Here is a 25,408-nt window from a genome sequence, read left to right as displayed (position 1 = left end):
ATAACAGTTTGCCCTTTAAGTGAAAATGTAAAATACATAAGTTAGCGTTTTTGGTCAGAAAGGTCACTCCGCCACTAGCAGTAGCTCTCTTTAATGGCATTGCGCCGTAGCTTGCAGGGGAGATCAGGATCTTGCAGAAATTCTTTGGATGTGTGCATTCGGCAGTGTGCTACCGAACTGAAAATAACAAAAGTAGCATTGAAATATCTGGGTGAAAACTACATTCCCATAAAAGTTCCAAAAATATTTCTCTTCAGAGTGCAAAAAATGTAATATGTGTCCAGGTTGAGGACACATTGTTGTACTTTTTCTATTTTACCAAAGGCAGTTTTCTTTTTAATGTTTGAAGTGTGAGCCTTGTTCAGTAGTTTGCTGAGTATAATTCTTTGTAACAAAGCATATATAGATTTGCAGTGTCACCTTCAGTTGCAGGTAATTGTATTATTTTCTTTTCTTCCTATGGAAATAGTAATGGAAAAAAATAAATGGACTGTTTGATTTTTTTGCTTTTATTTGATATATTATGGACTTGGAAGGCATCAGTGAAAATGTTCCTTAAAATAAGAGTGCAAAGTCGAAAGGGGATTGAGGAAGTAGCTGGACCTTAGAGGAGCTGAGCCTTTCACTGCATGTCAGTTACCTCAACAACTACACGGCGTACATTACCTATACAAGCGTTCACTTGGCTGTGTGTTCAAACACATTCTGCAGCCGAACCACTTGGAGAGCAGCGTCCCGCTCTGCCATATTGATCTTGCATTCCACATGCTGACATTAACCGTACATTTATGGCAGTGCTACTCTTGTTCTTTCACTTCATTTGGACTGTATCTAATGTCAACATGTGTGGCAGAATCACGTATTGGTTTTCTTAAAATACCTGCAGACTTTTAGAATATCTGTGCATCTTGAGTTTATTTCTTTGTTTTGGACAGGGCATTTATAAATGTGTCTGTGACCTGACAAGTTGATGAAGAGTATTGCCTTTGTTGTAAAGGGGGAAGAATGGCTTAGTAAGCACTTCCAGTGAACATAGTAATGAGGGTGAGTCTGCTGGAGAAGGCCCCAGTGACATTTACAGGAGAGTCCAACACTGTAAAGCTCTATGTGAGGTGTCTCGCTTTCTGGTTGTCTGAACATGACTCTGCACGCTTGTGTGATTTTGAGATACAAAACACATCTAGGCCTGCTCTATGAAGACTGACCATGACGTTGAGGGAGAATTGCATTTCTGTAAAAATTCAGTACATCCTGTTTTCATTGCCTATCTGTCCTTACGCTGGGGTTTCTCTGTCATGTTGTCACAAAGAGAAAAATATTCAAGATGCATCCACCCCCATTATGCTTAATAATGTATGTGCTGTTGCTCAGAAGCCAGGCTGTTAAAGATGCAGTTATTAGGAAGATGATTTTATACCCGTGTAAAGCCATGTCTTGAGTGATGCCGCCCTCTGCCTTCTGCAGTCCCAGTGGGTCTGTGCTCTCCTGCCTGGAGCAGGTGAAGACCTACCTACTGACTGATGGCACCTGCAAGTGTGGCCTGGAGTGTCCTCTCGTCCTGCCCAAGGTCAGTGTGTGTATATGCGTGTGTACATACATTCATGTGCACGTACAGTGTTTTCATTTTCTGCATATGCAAATGACCTTTTCTTAAGCATTGCATCTGCTTATACATAGACCACCCTTGAATTACCCCTTATTGTAGGTTTTTAACAGTAAGCTTTCACCAAGCCAGATAAGCCTGTTAACTGGCTTACTTTCACAAAAATGTTGATGCATGCCAAGAATTCACAGCAGAAAACAATACTCCAGATTATTCTTATTAGGCAATCCTCACAAATGTTTCTAAAAGTTAAGTCAGCTAAAGGGGGGGTTACCACTGCCTACCACTCAAATAAAAATTGTAGAAATGCAACTACAGTGCATTTTATGAGAACATGTTTGTATTTGGGTTTGTTGTTATTATTGCGATAATTACTACGATTGAAGTATTACACTGTTATACAAACCTTTCCCTTTTTCCAGGTGTATTCCCAAAGAATTAAGCTTTCCCCAGTTTCAGTCTTTTATAGAGTTACACACATTGACCTCCCGTCTGTTCTCCGCAGCCATGTTCTCTGTAACATTCTCCATGACGGCTTATTTTCTTTTTTCCTCTGATTACCCTGCAGCTGTGGAAGTAAGTGGCTTCTGGCCTAAATATGCAAGGTCAAAGAGAATATGCACGGAAATGCAAATGTACAAATGTTGCGAGCTGCAAATGGGCTGAGAGATGGGCCATGTCTCCTCAGGTGTTCAACTTTGACCCCGGGGCCACCGTCAAGCAAAGGACTGCGGAAGATGCAAAGGCCGACGAGGACGTCACCAAGCTCTGCATCCACAAAAGGAAGATCATCGCTGTGGCTGCTCTGCACAGGAGTATGGGATCCCCACATCCTTCTGTAGCTCTCAGCTGTTCAGGTGGTGGCACAGGTCTGTACTGTACTGTGCTGTACAAGTACTTAATGCTGACTTTGAGACTTGCTGAACCACACTGTGGACTTTGACTGCTAGCGACTGAGCAACTGTAGTTGTAGCTATAACTGGGATTGTATGAAACCACAGCACAGTTGTCATTATCAGTATGAAAGTAGGGCTGCTCTGCATTTTAAGATTGTTAACGCTATCTGTTCATGCAGGTTCAACGTCAGTGGTCGCAACATGTTCTGTGACTCCACAAGCAATAAGGAATAAATTACAGGAGGGCCAGCCCAATTCCGTACTTGCCGACTGCAAAAATCCCTTCAAGGCCTTAATCGCAGGCCAGCGACAGTACCAACAGGACCTCAGCGTGGCCCAGCAGCACGAGCTCTACCCAGGCCACCAGAAGCAGTGGCTGGGCAGTGGGGAGCATGGTCAGAGGTCCCCATACCGTGCAGGGCATGGTGGTCTGTTGAGCCCTGCCTCCTCAGGCTCACTGGTCTACGGAGACGGCCCACTGTCCCCTAGGGCGGACCCCCTAGGTAGCCCTGATGCTTTAGCACGCAGCAATTTCCATGGGGTCGGCAGCCCCAGTCCCCTCCACAGCCATGGCAGAACAGCGCTATCCCCACCAACCGCCCTGCGCCACAGCTCCCCTGTCCCCCAGCTGTCCTGCGCCATGGCCGGGAGGACTAATGTACCCCTCTCTCCCACCGTGTCCGCCAAAAGCCCCGTGATGAAGAAGCCTGCGTGCAGCTTCCCACCAAACATGGATATGCCTCGCACTGCCTTTCACCACAAGCCCCAGCCTGGGCCCCATCCCCAGCACCTGCCACCTCTGCCCCCACCTTGTGTCCTCCAAAAAAAGCCGGTGACTTCAGAGAAGGACCCCCTGGGCATCCTGGACCCCATCCCCAACAAGCCAGTGAGCCAGAGTCCTATAGTTATGAACCCATCCAGTTTCCAACCCAGTGTCCACTCTCAGGTACCAGTGATGAATGTAAACATCCCTCCTGCCATCGTCCCTCTACCAAGCAACCTCCCCTTGCCAACAGTCAAGCCTGGGCCCGTTGGCCATGGAGGGCATCCGCAGAGGCTCCAGCATGCAGTGGCCACCACATCCATATCACCGTCTCCAGTCACCTCGCCAGCACACCTAAGCACTTCTGCCATAGGAAGGATGGAAGCCTCGCCGCAAAGGTCCCGCTCGTCCTCCACCTCCTCAGATCACGGGAGCTTCATCGTGCCCGCTGGTCCCCAGGTGCCCTGCAGCAGCATGAAGCCCCCTCCCAGGTCCCCCAGGTCCTCTGTGGGCTCACCACGCCCTTCCATGCCTTCCAGCCCTTCCACGAAGTCTGAAGCTCTCCACCCTTACAAAGATTTGCCCAGTCAACTTCTGGGGATCAACAACGTCCTCAGCACTCAGCCCAGCTCCATGTTCCCACCAGCTTCGGCTGCCAACGTGCCCCAGAAGGGCCATGCAGGCCTGCTAGGAATGCCCCTCAACCAGATCCTGAATCAGCATAATGCTGCCTCTTATCCTGCAAGCAGCCTCCTTTCATTAGCAGCCAAAGCACAGCTAGCCAATCAAAATAAACTCACAGGCAATGGCAGCAGCGTAGGTAGTGGCATTGGGGATGGCAGTAGTGGTGCTAATGGCACTAGCTCTGCCCTCAGTAGTGGCGGGGGCCCTGATGGTCACAGCACTTTAAACTCCATGTTTCCCCCTGGGCCCAATGCACTGCTGAGCTCGGGTGAGGGTCAGAGCGGGCGGGCCGCGTTGCGGGACAAGCTCATGGCTCAACAGAGGGACCCTCTACGCAAGCGCAAGTTGCCCGCTGGTGGCCACAGTGACATTGTACTCGGCATGCTCAAGTCCCAGATTGGAGGAGCTAGACCCCCTGGCTCCCCAGAACAGTTGAGGAGACCCACACGGCCAGGTGCCCTCCCCCCTTCCACCTCTATGGCACAGCTGCTCCAGTCCATGAGCTGTCAGAGTTCCCACGCGGCAGCGGGCAATGGGCCCGGTTGCATGGGCCCTGGCCCTGGAGGCCCCTGCGGCCCAAGCCAGATGCACTATGTGGACGGGGCTGTGCCTTCTGGGCCCCCTCAGCAGCACCTAACAGCATCACAGAGGCTGCACAGTGGAGATGGCCTTCACCGCCACTGCATGGATGCTGCTGTGGTCCAGGACAGGGCCCACGGTCCACATGGGCCATTTACTGGGCTGGCCAACCAGGTGTTGTCCTCAGCTCCCTCCACAGGCTGCAGACCTCTTGGGAACCCTCACCCTCATCACCATCAGCCACAAGGCTACAGTCACACCCGCATTCGGACCACCGTGCCATCCATGGCACTCAGCAGCAATGGAGGCAACTGTGTGCAAATGGAGCAAGGTAGTCAGCCTTTCTTTTCCCCCTTCTGTTTCCACTGTTGCTCCTTTTGTCAAGTAATTTTTCATTCTTCTCTCTGCTTCCACTTGGAAACCAAATTCCTCCTCAGTCGAATTGCAGTCCCTCTCCTCTTCCAATCTTTTTCACTTTTTCCACTTTCATCTGTTGCGTCTCGTGATGTGGTTTCTTAAACTCCAGTATCACTCCACTTGGTCTGCTGTTCTCTGCTTCTCCCTTCAATCACCAAAGAAGCTGCCATTAGAAATGTAGTAGTGTCAAATAAAATCTTACCAACATCAAGAGTTTAATACCGAGTTACACGTAGTAAAATGAGTTTGGCTTTTACAATATGGCTCTTGTACCAATTTTTATTAATTTCTCATGCAAGCTGTCACAGGGTATTGTAGAAGGCACCCTTTTTTGATACGCTCGCTATTCTGGTTTTATAAGTGCCACACACTGGGATTTATTGGCCCAGTGAAGGGCCAACTGATTTTCATGCACTGGTTTTAGTGTGTCTTAGTCATGGATAATTTTCAGCTAACGTGTTTGTAAGCACCAAGAGTCAGAGTCCACAGTTACAGATTTTCATTCTTCCAAAAAGAATATACACACACACTGTCTGAAACTGCTTGTCCCAAGCGGGGTCGCAGCAAACTGGAGCCCAACGCGGCAACACAGGGCGCAAGGCTGGAGGGGACACGCACAAGACAGGACGCCAATCCGTCGCAAGGCACCCCAAGCGGGACTTGAACCCCAGACCCACCGGAGAGCAGGACCCGGTCAAACCCGCTGCACCACCGCGCCCCTCCCAAAAAGAATATGAAAGATATGATTATTATAGATGGAGATTAACACAGATATTTGTGTCATTTAAAAATTAAATACATATATAAAGTAAAACAAATACTATAGCTTTAACACACGAACGTGCCATTAAATATACACGTTTAACAGTATTATCTGTTCTGTGAAAATGTAACTTATGCATGAGAGAATACATTTATAATTGTATTTGCATTTATTCATGTAACAGCTGCTTTTCTCCAAAGCAACATACATCTCAGAGAACAATACAAAGAGTGCATTATATCAACAGGAGGAGAGATTTGGGTGCAGACACGTGATTCTTCAGTACAGTCGATTTGTCACATTCCACCATATGAACCAGTATACATTGCCCGAGTAGCTTTTCCTTTATTAAACATATTAGTAAACATTATCCAACATAAACAAATGCGTATCATGCACTTACGGGATCAGCAGAGAAGTGAGTCCGAAAGAGGTGATTTTTAAAACCTTTCTTAAATGTAGCAAGAGATTCAGCAGTCCTGAGTGAGAGGGGGAGATCATTCCACTACATTGGAGCCAGAACTGTAACACTTCATGCTTTTGATTTTGGACCTCTTTTGCACTGGACCACCAGAGGTGGAAGAGCATACCAATCTGGTTGGGTTGTAGTGAGTGATGAAATCTTGTAGTTATTAGGGAGCAGATCTGGTGATGGTTTTGTAGGCTGTAACCAGAGTCTTGAATTTAATCTGGGCAGCTGTAGGAAACAAAGAGACAATGAGTGGTGATATATGGGAACACATCAGCAGATTAAACATGACTTGTGCATCAGAATTCTCTATCAGCTGGAGAGACAGAATGGCAGGGACCAGAAGGCCAGACAGCAGAGTGCTGCAGTATTCCAGACAGGATCTTACCATAGCCTGGACCAGGAGTTGCATAGCGTTTGTTTGTGAGATAAGGGTGGATCCTACAGATGTTATACAGGATTGTGGTCTAGGTTGTGGCTTTTTAATATGCTGAGAGAAAGACAGACTTGAGTCAGCCATTACTCCCAGGCTTGTATCTGATGAGGTAGGTAAATTGAGCGAGTTGTCCAGTTTAATAAAAGAGTTCTCGACAGGAGGACAGACCAGCTGGGAGGTGATAAATCTCTGTTTTGGAGAGGTTGAGTTGTTGGTGGTGATCACACATCCAGGCACAGATGTTGTAGAGGCAGGTGGCAATGCTCAAGGAAATGTCTGTAACCCCAGAGGCAAAGTAGACGAAGAGCTGGGTATCGCCAGCATAGCAGTGGTCGGAGAATCCGTAGGAGGCAATGACATTCCTGAGGGAAGAGGTGTAGATGGAAAAGAGGAGGGGGCCCAGTACCAAACCCTGTGGAACGCCAGTTGACAGAGGCTGAGGGGATGATTGAGAGCCCTGCCAGACAGCCTGTTAGGATCTGATAGGTTGGACTCAGACCGTTTCAGAGCAGCTCTTTTAAGGTCAAGCAGTCCAAGAAAGAAGAGTAAAATTTGGTGGTTGACAGTGTCAAATGCTGCAGACTGGTCGAGGAGGGTGAGGATTGAGGAGAGGAAGGCCGATTAGTTGACTGGAGAACATCTGACAGGTGTCTTGGTGGGATGTCGAACTTTGAATTCAGACTGATACCTCTCGAGGAGATATTTCTGGGTGAGGAATGCAGACAGCTGATCAAAGGTTGCCCGTTCCAGAGTTTTTGACAGAAAAGGAAGGAGAGGGACTGGCCTGTAGTTCTGGACTGAGTCTGGATCCAGAGAAGGTTTCTTTAACAGTGGTCAAGTGAGGGCAGTTTTGAAGGTGGATGGGAAGCAACCAGAGGAGAGTAAGAACTCGATGATCTTGGAGATGAAAGAAGTAGGTTGTGGGGAAATGTCCTGTAGGACAAGTGAAGGGACTAGATCGAGGTAGCAGGTGGTGGCTCTTTGTGACAGTCCGAGCTTGGAGATTTCAGTTTCTTACAGCGGATTAAATGCGGACAACGTGACTTTGCAGGGAGACCCAGCATGATCAGGGCAGGTGGATGTCGAGAACTTGTTAAGGTTGAGAGAGGAGGGAGGAGGAGAGCAGGGATCAGAAGGCAGACAAGAGTCTGTGTGGATTATTAATTGCAGATTGTAGTTTGTTGTTTAAGAAGGTGGCTTTGGCTCAATAACCAGCTGAGTAGATGGTCACAAGGATTTCCTTATAAACTTCCTGGTCCATGAGAGTCTTTGATTTCCACCATCCTCGTTCTCCAGCCCAGAGTTTGGTCCTGTTGGCACATAAAACATCTAATAGCCGTGGGGTGGAACTAGGGTGTTCTGGTCTGGAAATTAGAGGACAGAGAGAGTCTAAAAAGGAAGACAGGACTGAGAGGAAGACATTGGTAGCATTGTCTGTGGATGGCTCAGGGAATTGTGTAGGAAAAATAAGAGAGGATAGTGCAGCAGAGTAAAGGGAAGAGGGCAGGAGATTTCTGGTTGTGCCGGAAAGTAACAGAGGATGCAGAAGCAGGAGAGGGGTTAGTAGTGGTGATGCAGGGCTGGAAGGAGATGAAAATGATCAGACACAGCGGTGTAACAGAGAAGGCAGGACAGCCCCAGTTTCAAGAGAAAACAAGATTGAGTCAATTGCTGGTCTGGACTTAGTACAGGAATGGAACAGAGGTCGAAGGACTGCAGGAGCGACAGAAGGTCTGTTTCATGAATGTCCTCGACATACAAGTTGAAGTCCCGTAGGAGAATCAACGGAGTGTTGCCCCCTGGGAGAGAGCTCAACAAGATAACGAGGTCATCTAGGAAGCAGTTAGGAGGACGAGGAGGGTGACAGAGAATGACTACAACGAGTTTGATCAGGGCAGTGATAGAGACAACATGAAATTCAAAAGAGGACAGGTCAGGCAGGTGGAGAGGGAGAACAAAATATTCCCACTGGAAAGAGATGATCAGGCCTGTGCCTCCACCTCAGCCCGAGGGACGGGGGATACAGGAGAATAAGTAGTTTGTGGAGAGGACTGCAGGTGTGGCTCTGTTATCAAGGGTAATCCAGGTTTCAGTTAGGGCCAGGAGGTCCAGTGAGAGGTGGGAGGCATAGGCTGGTATGAAGTCAGTCATCCTCACAGCAGACTGGCAGTTCCAGAGTCCCTTGGAGTGGTTGAAACAGGATGGAGAGCTTGACAGACAATGGTATAGCAGGTTTTTGAAGCAGTGGGAGCGTCTGGGTCTCTGTTAACGGTGATTTCACATAGTTCAGTTGCCACAGATAACTTTAATGTCAGAAATATTCAGCTCATGATCCCTCTCAGAACACGATGTCAGCTGAACTCATGTAGTAGCAGTGGCCTCCATTAGTTGACTCCTGCAGGTAGACTCACTTGTCATTGCACGACAAGGCTGGCACTGCAAGTCACCTGTGGTAGTTTGAAGCTAATTTACATAACCTGAGAGTCAAAACCGAAACAATTCTGTGATTAGAACAAAAACAAAGGGGTGGTACAATTAATCTAAATGCTTGAGTGACAGTCTACAGTACGTGACACAAATAGATTTCGGAGCATACTGACAGAACTGCAGATAAATAACCAACAACTGCTCAATGCAAAACAACTGATTACTTCGATCCATGTGCAGAATTACACAATGGAAATGAGTGCTGGGATATAGCGGTAGCAAACAAACTTACACGAACTGCAGTGACGATCCTCCATCGCAAATATTATGCACATTGATCCAGAAGGTTGAATTTAACACTATTTAAATACTGATATAGAAGTAGTTAGAAGTAGTTAGAAATAGAAGTAGTTTCTGGGACAAGGAATTACCAGCAGTAACATGCATAGCTAAAATTTTCAATGAAATGAAAGTTTTGAGTTTTTTTTTTTTTTTCCATTGTTGTTAAATTTTTAAAGGTATTTCACTGGATGGTTTTATTAGTCTATCGCTATTAAGCTCGTTTAGGCAACCTGTTGGGACGGGTGCAATACAAATATGAGTTGGATTGCATTCTATATTATATTACACAAATGAATTATTGTGATATCCTTAAGTGCTATAATAAATGCTATTTGTTGTGCTTTTTGCATTTGTGTTCATATGCAATAAGAAATATGGCACTGAATTGCTCCTCAGCTTTATTTGCAGGTTCTCTTTCAATATTTTTGTGTTACTTTATTGTTGAAGCCTGGATCATAGCAGTTTTACGAGTTCTAGTAGCATATGGAACGATTAGTCATGTATTACTTGAGCAACAAGAGCGTTGCTTTTTGGCTAATACTGCATATTTTAGTTTATTAATAATTTACTGAATTTGTTGGCTCCACCCATTAATGCTTTGGAATCCTAGCAATCTCACTGGGTCATCGTGATCAGCAGACAGACTAAGTACAACCTAAATACTGTACCACCACATGTTTGTTTGTGAATACCTAATAGCCTTATTAAATATTTAACTAATTTATGACAATAATTGTATAAACGAGGACCCTGCTTTGAGGCGACAGTTTTGAAGAAGCACTCGTTGTCCCAGCCCTCCACATACAGAGATGTCATTTGTGATCTGAAAGAGAAATTCTAGGAGTGTATAGTGATGATAGAATTAATTTAAAATGTGACTGAAATGGCACAGCCCTGTTTGGATTGTTCCTGCTAACTATGCCTCTTGGGTTTGAAGCATTCAGCTCTGGGTTGAAGACAGTGGATCTCGGTCAAGTGCTTCCGTAGCATTTCACAGCATTGGTGACCCTTCCACTGGTTTCCTTGTTCAAGAGCCGAGTCAGTCCAGTGTGCTGTCTCTCTTATTACGGTGTACTGCTGTGTAAACAATGCCACACATTATTATTTAGACAGTTTTTGCACGACAGGCACGGAACTCTCTTTCCTTTTTTTTATAATAGCAGTAATGGTTTTGCAAAGCGGGAGATGTGAATTCTCCGATTACAGTGTGCTCAAGAGTACCTTCAGTTCAGTTTGTCCCCGTATTTTCCCCTCTTTCTGTCATCGTTGACACAGCACCAGCCTCTGGCAGGCAAACAGAAGCATCAGCAGCATACATTTCAGATTTAAAAATATTCATGTAGCTGGGATGCTTCTTCTCTGGAAGCATTTTCTTTGCTGTTGCAGATTTGCTCAATAAAAGACCCTGCGAGATCTCAGGCGGAGAGGAGAAATGTCTTACGAGGCAAAAGAATCGCCACAGAGCTGTGACACGATTGGTTATCTTTGATTTATCCTGCATGTATTCTCGATTCATTTTATAAAGGGGGGGGGGGGGATCTGCTGCACGCAGCAGGGAAAGGGAGAAATGTAATGTCTGCCTGACGTCTAATACCGAAGAGACCGCACTTCTATTTTTGGTTTTACAGTGCGACTGCGATTGAGCATGTCTGCGGGAGGGTGCGTGCTTCGCTCTCGAGTACGGATGTCTTCCGCCGTCGCTCTCCAGTGCATCAAGTGAAAATCTGTTGCAAAACCAGGCGTCCATTTGCTCACGCAGTGCTGTGTGATTTTCAGTCAAGACTGAATCCTTCACATTTACCATTTGCTATTGTCAGCATGATTATGTAACTTCCCTTCTGTGACTTCAGTAACCTTTAATATGATATGTGTGACTGTAAGAAGGCTGGCAGTAGCACCCGAGGCAGCAGTGATGTCCATTATTCCCCCCTCGTACTGCCACTGGCACAATGCAGGTTGACACCGGCTGTGTTTGATGTTTGGGCCTACTTTTTGTCAGCAGCACTGTTACATTTATATTTATTCATTTAGCAAACACACACACACACACACACACACACACACACACACACACACACACACACACACACACACTTTCAGAACCGCTCGTCCCATACAGGGTCACGGGGAACCGGAGCCTACCCAGTAACACAGGGCGTAAGGCCGGAGGGGGAGGGGACACACCCAGGACGGGACGCCAGTCCGTCGCAAGGCACCCCAAGCGGGACGCGAACCCCAGACCCACCGGAGAGCAGGACTGTGGTTCAACCCACTGCGCCACCGCACCCCCCATTTAGCAAACACTTTTCTCCAAAATGACATTTAAAGATTTACTAGTTTTGTAGCTCACACCTTTATCCAAGATGACTTGCAGTATTAGATACACTCCACTAAACTCCCTACAGTCATTCACCCAGCTATACAGCAGATCCATGCATCACACATACAGTGACGCGGGGCAATTTAGATACATAAATCCATGTAAAATACTTGTGTTTGGGCTGTTGTAGGAAATTTTAGAAGCTGGAGGAAACCCACTCAAACACAGGGAGAACACGCAAACTACACACAGGCTCAGCGGGTATCAAAAACCACATCCTCTCGCACCATCCAGGAGCAGCGAGACACCAGTGCTACCCATGGTGCCACCATTACTGCAACCTCTTCATCCCCAGCAGTATTTGGGCATGACAAATCCCTTTTATGGTTCTTAATCTAATACCATAGTTTTCTTATGTTAACAACAAACTCTGGTTGGAGTCAGAACAGCATAAACGTTTTTAGGGCTTGTTGCTACCTGGGGAGAAAGCATGGGCTCTGATAAGACACTTGGAGTAACTGCTTACCTGTTACAAAACGAGATGTACTGCAGTGTAAATGGATTGTGTGTGTACCTGGCCATCTTCCGAGTATTTAAGAGATGGCGTGTTGCTGTCCTGTCTCCTACATGATGTTTCGAGGCCCAGGCACAATTTGGAAGGCTTGAAAGTGTGTGGTTGACAGGCAACAGCAGTGGTGCAGCCCAATGTCCTTCCAGTGGTGTCCAGGTGCTGGACTAGTTCACCGTTTTCAAACACCAGGCAGTTTCTCAGGGACTTCCACCACTATTCAGATATAGGCACCCCTAGATTTACAAACTCTCTGTATCCGAAATGGCTCTTGGCTTTTAATACCCAATTTTCTATTTACAGCACAAGAAAAATCTGTATAACAATTATCTGAAGTGTATCCAAACAAATTTAAAAGTTGTGCATCAAGCAAGTGAAGCAAAAGTGCAGAAATGTAGTATAGTTGACATGTCGGCATCTAGGTATCTCTGTCTGTTAGTGTGTTAAGAATATGAGTGTTGCTTTAAGAGTGGGGTACTATGAAAAGTGTATGAAATTCCACAGGAGTGTCCGCTGGCCATATTTAGCATGTTATTTAATTGAATGATTGTGGAGACAGCAGAGCACTTAGCAGGGAAAGTTTAGCAGATGGTTTTAGGGTATATTTTTCAGTCTGCTTTTTAGCAGTTGTGCGCAGTTTTAGAAAGTTGTTCACAATAAACACAACGTGCTCAGTGGCAATGGATCCCTCTTTAGTTTATTGCTCGTCCTGTGGAGAAATGATCAATTAAAAAGAAAAGTGGGAATCACCCTGGTGAGGTAAAAACTGCCTGGGTTTCCTGAGAATGGCCAGGGAGCAGGAAAGCAAAGGTAGAAGATGAAATCCACTTTTGTTTTGTTTTCTGAGGTCTACATTGCTTTGGAGAAAAATGTCTGCTAAATAAACAGATGTAAAAAAATATACAGAGAGCTGAAATCAGGGATTCAGGGTTTTATAGGTGTTTTACAGTGGTCTAGTGATATTTAGGGAAATTGGTTTGGGGTTAACAGGTATGCCAGGAACACATGGTTTTTACAATTTAAAATAATGGGAAATATGCTTTCAGTATCTGAAATTTCTATATCCACACCATTTTCAGCAACTGATGAATTTCATAAATCGAGGAACACCTGTATTTCCTGTATGACTACTGTGTCCAGTATGCGCAATGTGTATTGTACTGTAGGTAATGTGATAAAATTACAGGGTATCATTTATTCCATCCCTTGAGAGACCCCTTTTTTCTTTAAATTCTTAAATGAAGAAAGTCCTTTTCTATCTTACTGTCTTTGTTTCTTTCATTTATTTTTGTTAAATATGTATTTATTAATTTAGCTGGAACGTTTCTCCAAAGCAGCTAACAGTAACTTGCACATTTATATACCAGGCTATATTTTTACTGGAGCAATTTAGAGTATGTACCTTGCTCAGGGGTATGACGGCAGGGGATGGGACTTGAACCTGAGTCCTTTGAGTCCAAAAGTAGCAGCTCTAACTACTTCCGTGCCTGTTGCTCCCAAGAAACCATTTAACATAGTGGCTCTAAGCAATTTTGGCCTTGTGCAACAGATTCTGTTCCTCTGATTCATTTTATTCTGAACAAACAGTAGCACAAGAGGCATTTCTGAAGCATAAAAAATTGTATGCTGCTTCTCTGCCTTTGAAGCCCTCCATTTATTATGGTCTAACTCTACACTGTACTGTATGTCTGTACAAAACTACTGTACCTTTTTCAGTAATTATACAGTAACGTGGGAAAATCTAGTGGCATTTATTTTAGCTTTTGCTGTTTAATGTAGGCCAGTTCTTTTGATATTTAACAGTTAGAAATTCAACTTGATGCAGATACTACGCTTTATACATTGGAAAGAAGTTCTCCTGAATTATATGGAATCACAGTATAGTGTATGTAAAATGTTTGAAATATTTCAGAGTACTCATGTTGTAAATAGCAAATTTTTGTGTAGGTGAATTTCTTATGTATTATGACAGCTACATCTGTTCTACTGACATTGTGGGAAATGTAGTGCTTCATACTGCAATGGATGACATTATCCATTGACTATTGTAAAGCACTGGCCAAATTTTTGTGGTCATGAGAAAGCATTGCAGAAAATCAGGTAAAATTACATTCACTTATTTATTTTACGTGTGTGTGTGTGTGTGTGTGTGTGTGTGTGTGTGTGTGTGTGTGTGTGTGTGTGTGTGTGTGTGTGTGTATATATACATACACATATATATATATATATAGGGGGCGCGGTGGCGCAGTGGGTTGGACCGGGTCCTGCTCTGCAGTGGGTCTGGGGTTCGAGTCCCGCTTGGGGTGCCTTGCGACAGACTGGCGTCCCGTCCTGGGTGTGTCCCCTCCCCCTCCGGCCTTACGCCCTGAGTTGCCGGGTGGGCTCCGGTTCCCCGTGACCCCGTATGGGATGAGCGGTTCTGAAAATGTGTGTGTGTGTGTGTATATATATATATGTGTGTGTGTGTGTGTGTGTGTGTATATATATATATTTATTTATTTGCTCTCTGTTTCCATACTGACTCGCTCCCTTCATCCATTTACCCAGGACCCATTGAGATGCAACTGACAGGAGAGCGATAAATGAGTTGGAAGTCTATAGCGATGCAAAGCTGCAGCAGTGCACTGAAGTGCCCTTTAGTTTTACTCAGAGCTGTTTCCCTTTAAACGGACCATCGACTGTGTTTACATGGGACTCGGCCACAGCACCGTGCTATGTGCACGGTGGTTAAAAACCACCTGCTCTCATTAGCACCAGCTGCCTGCTGATGTCGCTCAGCATCTCAGTGTTTATCTCCACGTTCTGCAGGTAATTCAGGGCCTGCCTGGAGGTCACCAGTAGCAGTCAACCATCCGCAACGCTCCCTCTAATTCGGGCTAGTCGCAGTACAAGGCTAGCTACCTGCGGGGGGCAGCAAGGGTGTCATCCTTCCCATGCACTGGGCAAGGGCAGCTGCGCCCCCGGCAATGGCAGCCTGTCTCTGTGTGTTCCCCGGCCTCCCACAGACATGACGTGACTGCCAGTGCTCCGGGCCTAGTCAGGTCTCAAGTCCCATCTGTGGCCCCTCCAGGCCTTGCTGCTAGCTCCTCCTCCTTTCTTTTCAGCCTGCTCCCCCTCCCATTTTCCCCACCCATCAGTCCACTCAGTCAGGGGCGTGAACGTACTTTCATGTAATACCCTACTCTCAGCCATCTGCCTGTTCCACCTGAGCCTGAGACCATCAGCTGTCAGGGAGCCCCCTGAACCCAGACGCTGGCAGCGCAACCAATCATCCCCCGGCTCCCATAGCAACCACCCTGGCAACTGCCAAAACTAAATCATCCTCATCTTCAGCATAGGGCAGACATTTGCCAGCAATAACTGAGTTTGGTTCTGAAGGGGTTGGGAGAATGTGGTATGTTCGGCTAAGCGACAGGACCCCAGCAGGCTGCGGCGCTGCTGAGCAAACTACATTCTCGCAGGGCTCACTAGCAAGGCCTGACAGCCTTTTCCTTCTAAACACACACATGCAATGAGTGCTTAGGGCACACTGTTGCTTGAATATCTGTTGGGTGAAGTAGTGCTTTTGAAGACACGAGGCAAACACTGCAGCGCCCCTGTTAGCAGCACCATTGGCTCTCCTTATCGATCAGGTCTCCTAGCTGAACAGCTTTCTCTGTATTGAGGTTGTGTCGCTTCTGCTTTGTAGTCATTGAGCTTTTATAAGTCACAAATATTGTACACAGAAATGAGGGGTTTTATGTTGGCATACTGACACTCTCAGACTACTGTATGGACAATTTGTGAGACTCACAGCTCTGGTGAAGTACAGCAGTCAGTGGGCTCGTAGTGTTCATTGAACCTGTACATAAAGCACAATAAGCACACATCCCGGGTATCTGCAGCAAAATCTGCACACTACATGCTTAAGGAGGTGTTTCCCAGCTGTTTGCTTCTCATGTATGATGCTACAGTGGCTTGTGGTTAGCTGCTCACTGCCATGGATGCTCATATTTTCTGCTTTATTTCTTTTCCCTTTGTTTGCTGGTGGTGACTCTTTCAGACACAAAATCTCTACATGACCACTCCCATTATTCTCCGGTGTACTAACCTTTGAGGGTTATAGAGAAAGATCATGCCATATATCTAGAATTATGCTACTTAACAGCAAGAGCCATTCAGAGTCATATTTTTTCTGTTTTGTGAAGGTGTTTATCTGGGTGGGCTCTGCAGAGGAAGACGTGAAGCTTTTCATAGCGGCAGACCTTGAAAATGACTTGCACTTTTTTCATCAGAGGACTGCATTTCAGCGCCGGTTGTGTGAGCCTGTCATAGATCGCAAAGAAACGGTCGAGAGGCTGTAACTCGACTTCTCCATTCGTATCACCAGCGCAATCAAATTTATTTGATATACGTGTTGCGGCTGCCGAATTTTAAACGTGCATCCCACACCGCAGCAGACATACTGGATTGCAGTGGAGTTGAAGGTAGCCAGTTTCCAAAGAATGGCAGCTTATAGAGACAAACGAATGAATGCTTACATGGGCAGAACTTGTTAGATATTGTCCCACTGGGTTTCTTTAATAGATGCACAGTGCTAAAATATGGATTTTCACCTTGGCTCGAGTATTCCGTCAGATGTGTAGGGTGGCCCTTAATGTCCCTATTGATTTTTGCTGATTGCGGAATCTGGGGTTATCTTTTATCTAAATTGAGCTATAATTGGTGCTATTGTGTGCGCCATTGTGTGAGCTGGCTAGGACTAAACAAGGCTGTCTGGTGAGGTGTCGCAGTACTGTGTGCGTCGCACACGAGCTGTCGGCTGTGATTTACCTTGTCCGCGCATGGCCTGTCGCCTGAGTTATTACAACCTGCAGCCCCATGTTAAACGGCCTTGCTGGCCACATAAAGACTTCCCCTCATCGTAGACAAAGGGAGCAAAGGGAGGGTCCCAGAGGCAGTTGCAGAACCCTGTTTCTTCCAGACTTTGGTTTCTTGGCCTGGCTTAGTCTCCCATCAAGCCATTCCGTTGATTTTCAGCAAGAATGTGTGGCTCCGTGTCTGAGTTTGTGAGCTAGCAGTTTGTTTTGAGTGTGTACACACTCCTTTTGTCGAACAGCAGGTTCCATGCCATATGGTGAGGAGCAGACCAGCCTGGCCGAGTTTACCCTTAGAGTGCCCCCTATGCATTCATAGGGTACTGCAGATGATGATCCCAGATTGGCCATTGCAGACCTGGAGTGCTGTTGGCGAGATTAAACAACTGGAGCGAAATTGAAATAGAAAAGTTACAAATTTTCTATATGACCTTTATTTATGTGTTGTTTGTTGAAATATTTTTTGTCTTTTGGATTATGTGAAAATGGGAGACTTTACGTTTTAAAGTACAACATTCCTTTGCATAATATAATTCATTCCTTAAAATCTGCTATAAGATGAAGTCTCATAAAACACCATTAATTTTAATGACACAAATAAATATTGCATTATTAAGTCATGAAAGATTCACCATTTTTTCACTAATTCTGCAAAATTCCTGCCTTATCTTTTAAACATTCTAGCCAAGAAACTTAAGTTTAAGAAACATAAGTTTAAACTTATAAACCCCAGAATATTAGAACTTTTCTTGACACCTTTAAAGCCAGGCTTAAGACACACATGTTCAAAATCATTTATACACATTTGCATGTTTCTTACATTTATTCACTTAGCAGACAAAGCAACTTACAATGGATACTATGTAGTGTTACCAGCCCACACACCCTCTTCACCAAGGTGACTTACACTGCTAGATATACTACTTACAAGGGGTCACTCATCCATACATCAGTGGAACACACATGTTCTGTGACCCTCAAACACTATGGGGGAAGCTGAAGAGCATGTCTTTGGACTGTGTGAGGAAACCAGAGCACTCAGAGGAAACCTACACAGACATGGGGAGAACGTGCAAACTCCACACAGACTGTGTAGGGGATCGTATCCACATTCTCACACCCCCCAGGCACTGAGAGACAACAGCACTACTCGCTGTGCCACTGTGCCACCCAGGGATGCCTTCACTTCACTTTTCTTTTTTCTATCCCCTTTTTCCTCTCATGATTTTCATTACTATTATTTTCTTGTTTTATTCTGTTGTTCTTGGGCAGCACAGTGAAACTGCTGGTACTTCACAGCTCCTGGGCTCAGGGTTCTAATTGTAATCCATATATCTTCATTATTGTGAAGTACGTAGAGAGGCTGTGTAAAATAAATGTTTTTTTTTTTAATTAAAACACTAGCAAAACATTTGATTCCTATAATGTACAGTATTTACTGTAATCACTCATAACACTTGTAACCCCTCTCTGCTGAGCTTGTTCGTAAAGTTTCATTTGCAGTAAAATACACACACACACACACACACACATATTTTCAGAACCGCTTGTCCCATACGGGGTCGCGGGGAACTGGAGCCAATGTAAATCCAATCACACAAAATCAGCGTTTTAAATGAATTTTATGATTTATATGTTTTGTTTCCAAATTTTCAGTATCTTGTAGCTCTTTCTTTAACGTGTTTTTTGTTTTAGGGCTAATTATCAAATATCATGCTTTTACACAATGATAAAAAAATACCAATATTGCTTGCTTGCTTGCCAGCAAGCACATAACACAACTGATGTGCAGAAGATGAGGCAAGCCAGACCTGGAAAGGGCTGCTTGCCTTGTGTGGTGCTTTGTGTCACCAAGGCTCATATATTCAGTCAAAATTTTTGTTCTTGTCAGGTGTTTTTTATAAGTATGAGCTGATACGCATGTGCCTCATATGTATTTTCGGAAACTAATAACATATGTTCGTAAACCTGAATTGTCATTACACAAACGTTTGCACAGACAATAAGCACTCCTCCTTTCTGGCTCCCATAGGAGACACCTCCTCCCTGAACATCAGGCTCACCAAGTCACAGCTGGGTCGTCTCCAGTCCCTCATCAACCATGGGCAGGTGGTCCCACAGCATGGTCAGCCACCGTTCGTTCAGGGTCTGCAGGACATGCAAGGGTTCCAGGCTTCACGCTCCTTCCCTGAAGAGCCTTTCCCTGAACACCCTGCTTCTAATCCCATGGCATGTCTGTTTCAGAACTTCCAGGTCAGTCTCTAGGCCCTCAATGAAACTGCTCACTTACTTGGGTGAGGCCTCACTCTTGTGACATTTATTATTATGTTATGCTATGTTTTTTCTCTCTGCCAGGTGGGCTTGCCTGAAAGCATTTCAGTCCCCAACAAACGTGTGAGCCCTCAGTCAGGGATGCCTTCACTTCCTGAGGCCGTAGGGCTGAATTCGCTGCAGCAGTTGCCAGACGGCACATGTGAGCCACAGTCCTCAACCTTGGCCCCGCCCACTAGTATTCCTGGAGCAGAAGGTCTCCCAGGAGGTAGAGTGGACTCTGTGGACGCCATCTACAGGGCAGTAGTGGATGCAGCCAGTAGGGGCATGCATGTAGAGATCACGGCTGCAGCAGGTGGCACTACACAGGCCAGCCCCCTCCCCGCCCTGAGTGCCATGAGTGCCTTTGCCACCTCTGCTGGAGAACCGGTCATCCTCCCCCATGCTGTCAGTGCCGTCATCCACAATCAACGAGCACCCCAGCAGGACACGGACACCCAGCTACAGCCGCCTCGGGGTAGCCGCCCCCGCATAAATTCTGAGCAGGGCAAGGGAACGCCAGAGAGTGACCACTTCCGCTCCCCTGGTCGCGGCACCCCCAGGCGGCAGTGGGAAGGTGAAGTGGGGATTCCAGTAGTGGACGGTGCCACCCAGTGGCGTGGTGAGGAGTTCCTGGAGTGTTCTACCCAAGTGCGGAGCAGCAGCCCCTGTTTGGAAAGGACACCATGCCCTGCCGAGCTCCCTCAGGAGCACACTGCTTTCCTGGAGGAGAGCCTCCGCTTCAGCAGCTGTAAGCAGGCAGCCGCCAATTTCAAAGAGCGACTGGAGCAGACAGTTGAGCGTTGCGCTCACATGAATGGCAGTGCACCGCATCCAACCCCGGCCCGAGGGTATGGGGATGTACTGGGCCCCTCCAGGCAGGAGTTACCAATGGACGACCAGTCCCCTGGCTCCTCCACTAGCCTGGAGGGCCCCCTGGCAAAGGATTATGGGCACTACAATGGGCACTACAATGGCTGTGCACCCAGTCCTTCTGACACCAAGAGCCTCAGTAGCGAGGAAGACCTGCGGCAGCCCGACTCTCCTTCCTCCAGTGAGCTCCTCCACTACCGGCCGCCACGGACGTTTCACATGGGAGACCTGGTGTGGGGCCAGATCAAGGGCTTCCCGCCTTGGGCCAGCAAGCTGGTGGGCAAGGGCCAGGGACTTCACTCAGGCATGCAGAACAACCAGCAAGGCAGGGTGAGTGTGTTGTCACCAATGCAAAGAGACCCCATGCTTGCAAGACTCATTCTCACTGTTCAGTTTTGCACAGCAGCTGCACACAAGTACCAATTCCCCTGCCCTTTTTAGGCAGTGAGATTAAAATCTGTCCACATGTTTGACAGAGATCAGTTGAGTCTCGCAGATGCTATGCCTAGTGGATCCCAATGAACACATGTACGGTTCCCCAGGTAAAGTGGCTCGTCAGAGAGCATCAGCTGGCAGAGTATCTTCTGAGCCTCCGTTATCAAAATGCAGATGCTTATGCCTGTGTGAGGAGCTCAAGGCACATAAGGATTAAAATCAGCATAATTACAGAATGAATTTTAAATATCCTCAGCAGTGTTCTCTGTCATGGTTGTTTAAATAGCACTTTTTCACGTACATTTATTTATTTAGCAGACGCTTTTCTCCAAAGCAACTTCCAATATATACTATGTAGCATTATCAGCCCACACACCTTAGTCAACAAAGTGACTTACACTACTAGATACACTACTTACAATGGGTCACTGATCCACACATTAGTGAAACACACTCCCTCTGTCACTCATACACTATGGGTGAACCTGAAAAGCATGTCTTTGGACTATGGGAGGAAACCCACGCAGACATGGGAAGAACATGCAAACTCCACAGAGACTGAGCGGGGATTGAACCCACTACCACTCACACCACCCAGGCGCTGTGAGACAGTAACACTACCCACTGTGCCACCATGCCACCTGGTTTCAGCTTTTTCATGGTGATTCTACAGTGCTTTCTTAAAAGAAGTGTTGAACACAAGTACTTACATTTTTTTAGTAGACACTTTTCTCCAAAGAGACTTATAATGAACTCTATGTAGTGTTATCAGCTCACACACACCTTACCAAAGTGATTTGCACTGCTAGATATACTACTTACGATGGGTCACTCATCCACACATCAGTGAAACACACTCTCTGTCACTCACATAGAGGAAATTGGAGCACCCAGAGGAAACCCACACAGACACATGCAGACTCCACACAGACTGAGCAGGGATCAAACCCACATCCTTTCATACCACTCAGGAGCTGTGACATAGTAGTGCTACTCACTTTGCCACTGTGCCACACATTACTTGAATCTGAAAACTTATAGACACTATAGCACTGTGTCAGAGTTTTGATCCAGGTGCCCAGTACTTGTGTTACCACCAGGTCCCCCTATAGATATATGCCCCTATATGCCTTCCAGGCTCACTTTGCCCATGACCTCTTAAGTTCATGTAAGGTGTAAATGTTCATGCACTATAACTTTAAGATCATGCCATGGATAAACCTTTATGCTGCTACACCTGTAATGTAACGTAATTGTTTATGAGTATCTCAAAAAAAAATTACGAGGAAGTCGATCAGGAATCATGGATATTATGAAAGTTTTATACAGCTACTTGTGTGATGAATATTGGTTCATGTGGTGAAAAGTAACAAACTAACTGTACTTAAGAATCACTCCTCTGCATCTGTCTCTGCTAATGTAATGAACACATTGTATTTTCTATGAGGTCTACGTCGCTTCGGAGAAAAGCGTCTGCTAAATGAATAAATGTAAATGTATAGATCCCCTGTGCACATGCGTGGTCAGCAAACAGTCCACGCAGTATCAGTCTCAATGATCTGAGCTCTCATTCTACAGTGGCCCTTGAAAGTTTGCATGTTCACTAAAGGCCAAAAACTGGATGAGGAGAACCCAATTATACAAACAAAACAGAATATTATACTTGTTCATTTATTTGAGGAAAATGATCCAATGTTACATATCTGTGTGTGGCAAAAGTATGTGAACCTTTGCTTTCAATAACTGGTGTGACCCTCTTGTGCAACAATAAAAGCAACTAAATGTTTCTGGTAACTGTTGGTCAGTCCTGCACCTTGGCTTGGAGGAATTTCAGCCCATTCCTCCTTACACAACAGCAACTCAGGAGTATTGCTGGGCTTCCTTGCACGAACTGCCTGCTTCAGCTCCTTTCACAACATTTGCTGTGCGTTTAGGGTCGTTGTCTTGTTGCATGACCCACTTTCTCTTGATTTTCTGTTTACAGATGGATACCTTGACATTTTCCTGTAGAATTTCCTGGTACAATTCAGAATTCATACTTCTGTCAACAGTGGCAATTCATCCTGGTCCAGAGGCAGCAAAGCACACCTAAATCATGATACTGCCACCACCATATTTCACAGATGGGATTAGGTTCCTATTCTAAAATGCAGTGTTTGCCTCTTACCAAACGTAAAACTTCTCATTGAAGCCAAAAAGTTCTTTGTTGGTCTCATCCATCCTCAGAACATTCTTCCAATAGCCTTCTGACATATCCATGTGGTCTTTTGCACACTGTAGACAGGCAGTAATGTTCCTTTTGGAGAGGAGTGGCTTTTTCCTTGCAACCCTGCCATCCACACCGTTGTTGTTCAGTGTTCTCCTGATGGTGGACTTATGAACACTGACATTAGCCAACACAAAACAGACCTTTTAGTTCCTTGGATGTTACTCTGGATTTCTTTGTGACCTTCTGGAATGTTTCAAGCCTTGCTCTTGGTGTGATCTTTGTTGGTTAATCACTCCTGGGGAAGGTAATAATGTGTTGAATTTCCTCCATTTGTACACAATCTGCATGACAGTGGAGTGGTTGAGTCCAGATTCTTTAGAAAAGATTTTGTAACCTTTGCCAGCCTGGTGAGCATCAACATCTTGCTTTCTGAGGTCCTCAGAAATCTCCTTTGTTCAATCCATGACACACTTACACAAACCTGTGTTGTGAAGATCAGACTTTGACAGTGAAGCCCCAGCTTTCAGTTCTTTAAATAAGACAGGAACTCCCCCACTCACACCTGATTGTCATCCCATTGACTGAAGCACCTTCCTCTAATTTCCCCTCCAAATGAACTGATTATTCTAGAGGTTCACATACTTTTGCTACACACAGATATGTAACATTGGATCATTTTCCTCAATAAAGAAAGGATGAAGTGTAATGTTTTTGTCTCATTTGCTTAACTGGGTTCTGTTTGTCTAGTTTTATGATTTACATGAAAATATGATCCTGCTTTAGGTCATATTTATGCAGAAATAGAGAAATTCTAAAGGATTCACAAACTGTCAAGCACTACTGCACATTCTGTCACCTGTGGACTTATAAACCATTGACTGAAAAACTACAGCTTTCTTGTAATCATCATCCTCATTAAAGACATGAGTATGTTTGTCCAATAGACCGATAATTGAGAAGCCTCTAGGACAGGCTTTTTTTAATCCCAGAATGATTGCTAATTTTTATAAAGAATCAAGAACTATTGACACCTTTTTTTTAAGTCATTACAGGAAGCTATGGCCTTTTGTCATGATGGAATTAGATCTGTAGCAGGTGTCACTTTATATCTATTCATGTGCATTTGTAATGTTATGATGTTTACAGATAGCTCCTTTGCTCCAAGTGCTGCTTGGTAGTGTGACCCACAGCAGAGCACTTGGTGTGTGGAGCAGGTGCTTGCTGGAGGAACATGCCGAGTGTGGCAGCAATTTGATGGGCAGGCCCAAAGTGGACAAATTTGAATGTGCATGTAAGTAGAGGTCTAACTGACATGATGCACTGTTCTTTGCCTTCACCCAGGTGGAGCCAGAGAAGCTGAAGACACTAACCGAGGACCTGGAGGCACTTAACAGGGCCACCAAGTTGAACAGGAAGTGAGTCACGTGTTGGATGAAACGAGTCCTCGGTCACTCCCCCGGTACAACCATTTGTCAGTGGTTTTGAACTTGTCCTCCCTGAGCTGTTACAGGGTAGAAGAGATTCAATATAAGGTATATCAGGCTTGTGCGGAATACGGCATGTCAACATTAATGGGAACACATAAACTTAAAAGGTGTCGAAATCAAAGTTCTATTATATTACATAATCTTCATGTCCTCTCCTTTTTCCATGAAACATAGCAAATGTAGACCAGTGGGTTTTGTGGAGTTAAGCAGTTGGAACTTTTGGGTTTCGGGGAGTCAACCTAAATTTCTATGATAGAATCTATTGCTTGCACTGCTTAATTCACTTTGTATGTCATTTTGTTACATGTATACGTTTATGCAACCTGCAGAGGTTGTGAATTAGTTTTGTTGTGTTTTGATTAATAATGAATTTAAGACCTGTTATGATCAATCCAGTACATGTCAGTGTGAGTTTTATTTCCTCTGCACTGTTTTATTGATAAAAAACATGTTATTAGCCAAGCTGCCCTTCTGCCCAGTGGGCTGGTGACAGTCCAGCAGCCCTCTTAACCCCTGGTGCAACCAGTGTTCAAATTGGTTACCTCGATGGAATAAGACGGCCCAACCTTTACTTTGCCCACAATCCAGTACAATGGAAAGGTGTGCTTTGGAAGCATAAAATAAGTTGTCAACTTACGAAGGTGATAGTGATTGGACACTTATTCAAAAGACAACTTTTCAAATTGATATGTAATCATCATTTGCTAAGAATGCATTAAATGTGCCAGTAGTGTAGTATTTATTTCTGATCGTCACTTTCAGTGTAAAGCACAGGCAAGACTTAAAATGTTTTCACCTTGTTCAACTTTCCTTAGTGTTTCTGCATTTGTTTCCATAGCAATTGTGCACCTTTTGTTATCAACACAGTGCTCAGAGACATACTGTACTGGGTTAGTAAAAAGAAAACGGCACAAAAGATGGTATAAACTATAACAATAAAAATGGTGATGGCTTTGATGGCATTTACTTGC

At 45.3% G+C, this 25,408-nt stretch overlaps 1 protein-coding gene across 4 annotated transcripts in view; it reads left to right on the top strand.

Moving 5' to 3' along the window:
- mbd5 (methyl-CpG binding domain protein 5) overlaps positions 1 to 25,408 on the top strand; it is a 68,439-nt gene that overhangs the window by 36,079 nt on the left and 6,952 nt on the right. For 3 of the 4 annotated variants that reach the window (XM_018735568.2, XM_018735565.2, XM_018735566.2), the window contains 6 exons: positions 1,465 to 1,567; positions 2,292 to 2,472; positions 2,679 to 4,856; positions 19,156 to 19,376; positions 19,479 to 20,636; positions 24,292 to 24,365. In XM_018735568.2, coding sequence (XP_018591084.1) covers positions 1,465 to 1,567; positions 2,292 to 2,472; positions 2,679 to 4,856; positions 19,156 to 19,376; positions 19,479 to 20,636; positions 24,292 to 24,365 — 3,915 coding nt within the window. Of the gene's footprint in view, positions 1 to 1,464; positions 1,568 to 2,291; positions 2,473 to 2,678; positions 4,857 to 19,155; positions 19,377 to 19,478; positions 20,637 to 24,291; positions 24,410 to 25,408 lie in introns of all 4 variants that reach the window. The other variant, XM_018735569.2, reaches the window with a different exon arrangement.

The sequence above is a fragment of the Scleropages formosus genome, chromosome 21 (assembly GCF_900964775.1).
Source record: "Scleropages formosus chromosome 21, fSclFor1.1, whole genome shotgun sequence".
NCBI classification, from domain to species: Eukaryota; Metazoa; Chordata; class Actinopteri; order Osteoglossiformes; family Osteoglossidae; genus Scleropages; species Scleropages formosus.
This window is presented reverse-complemented; position numbering and strand designations above follow the sequence as displayed.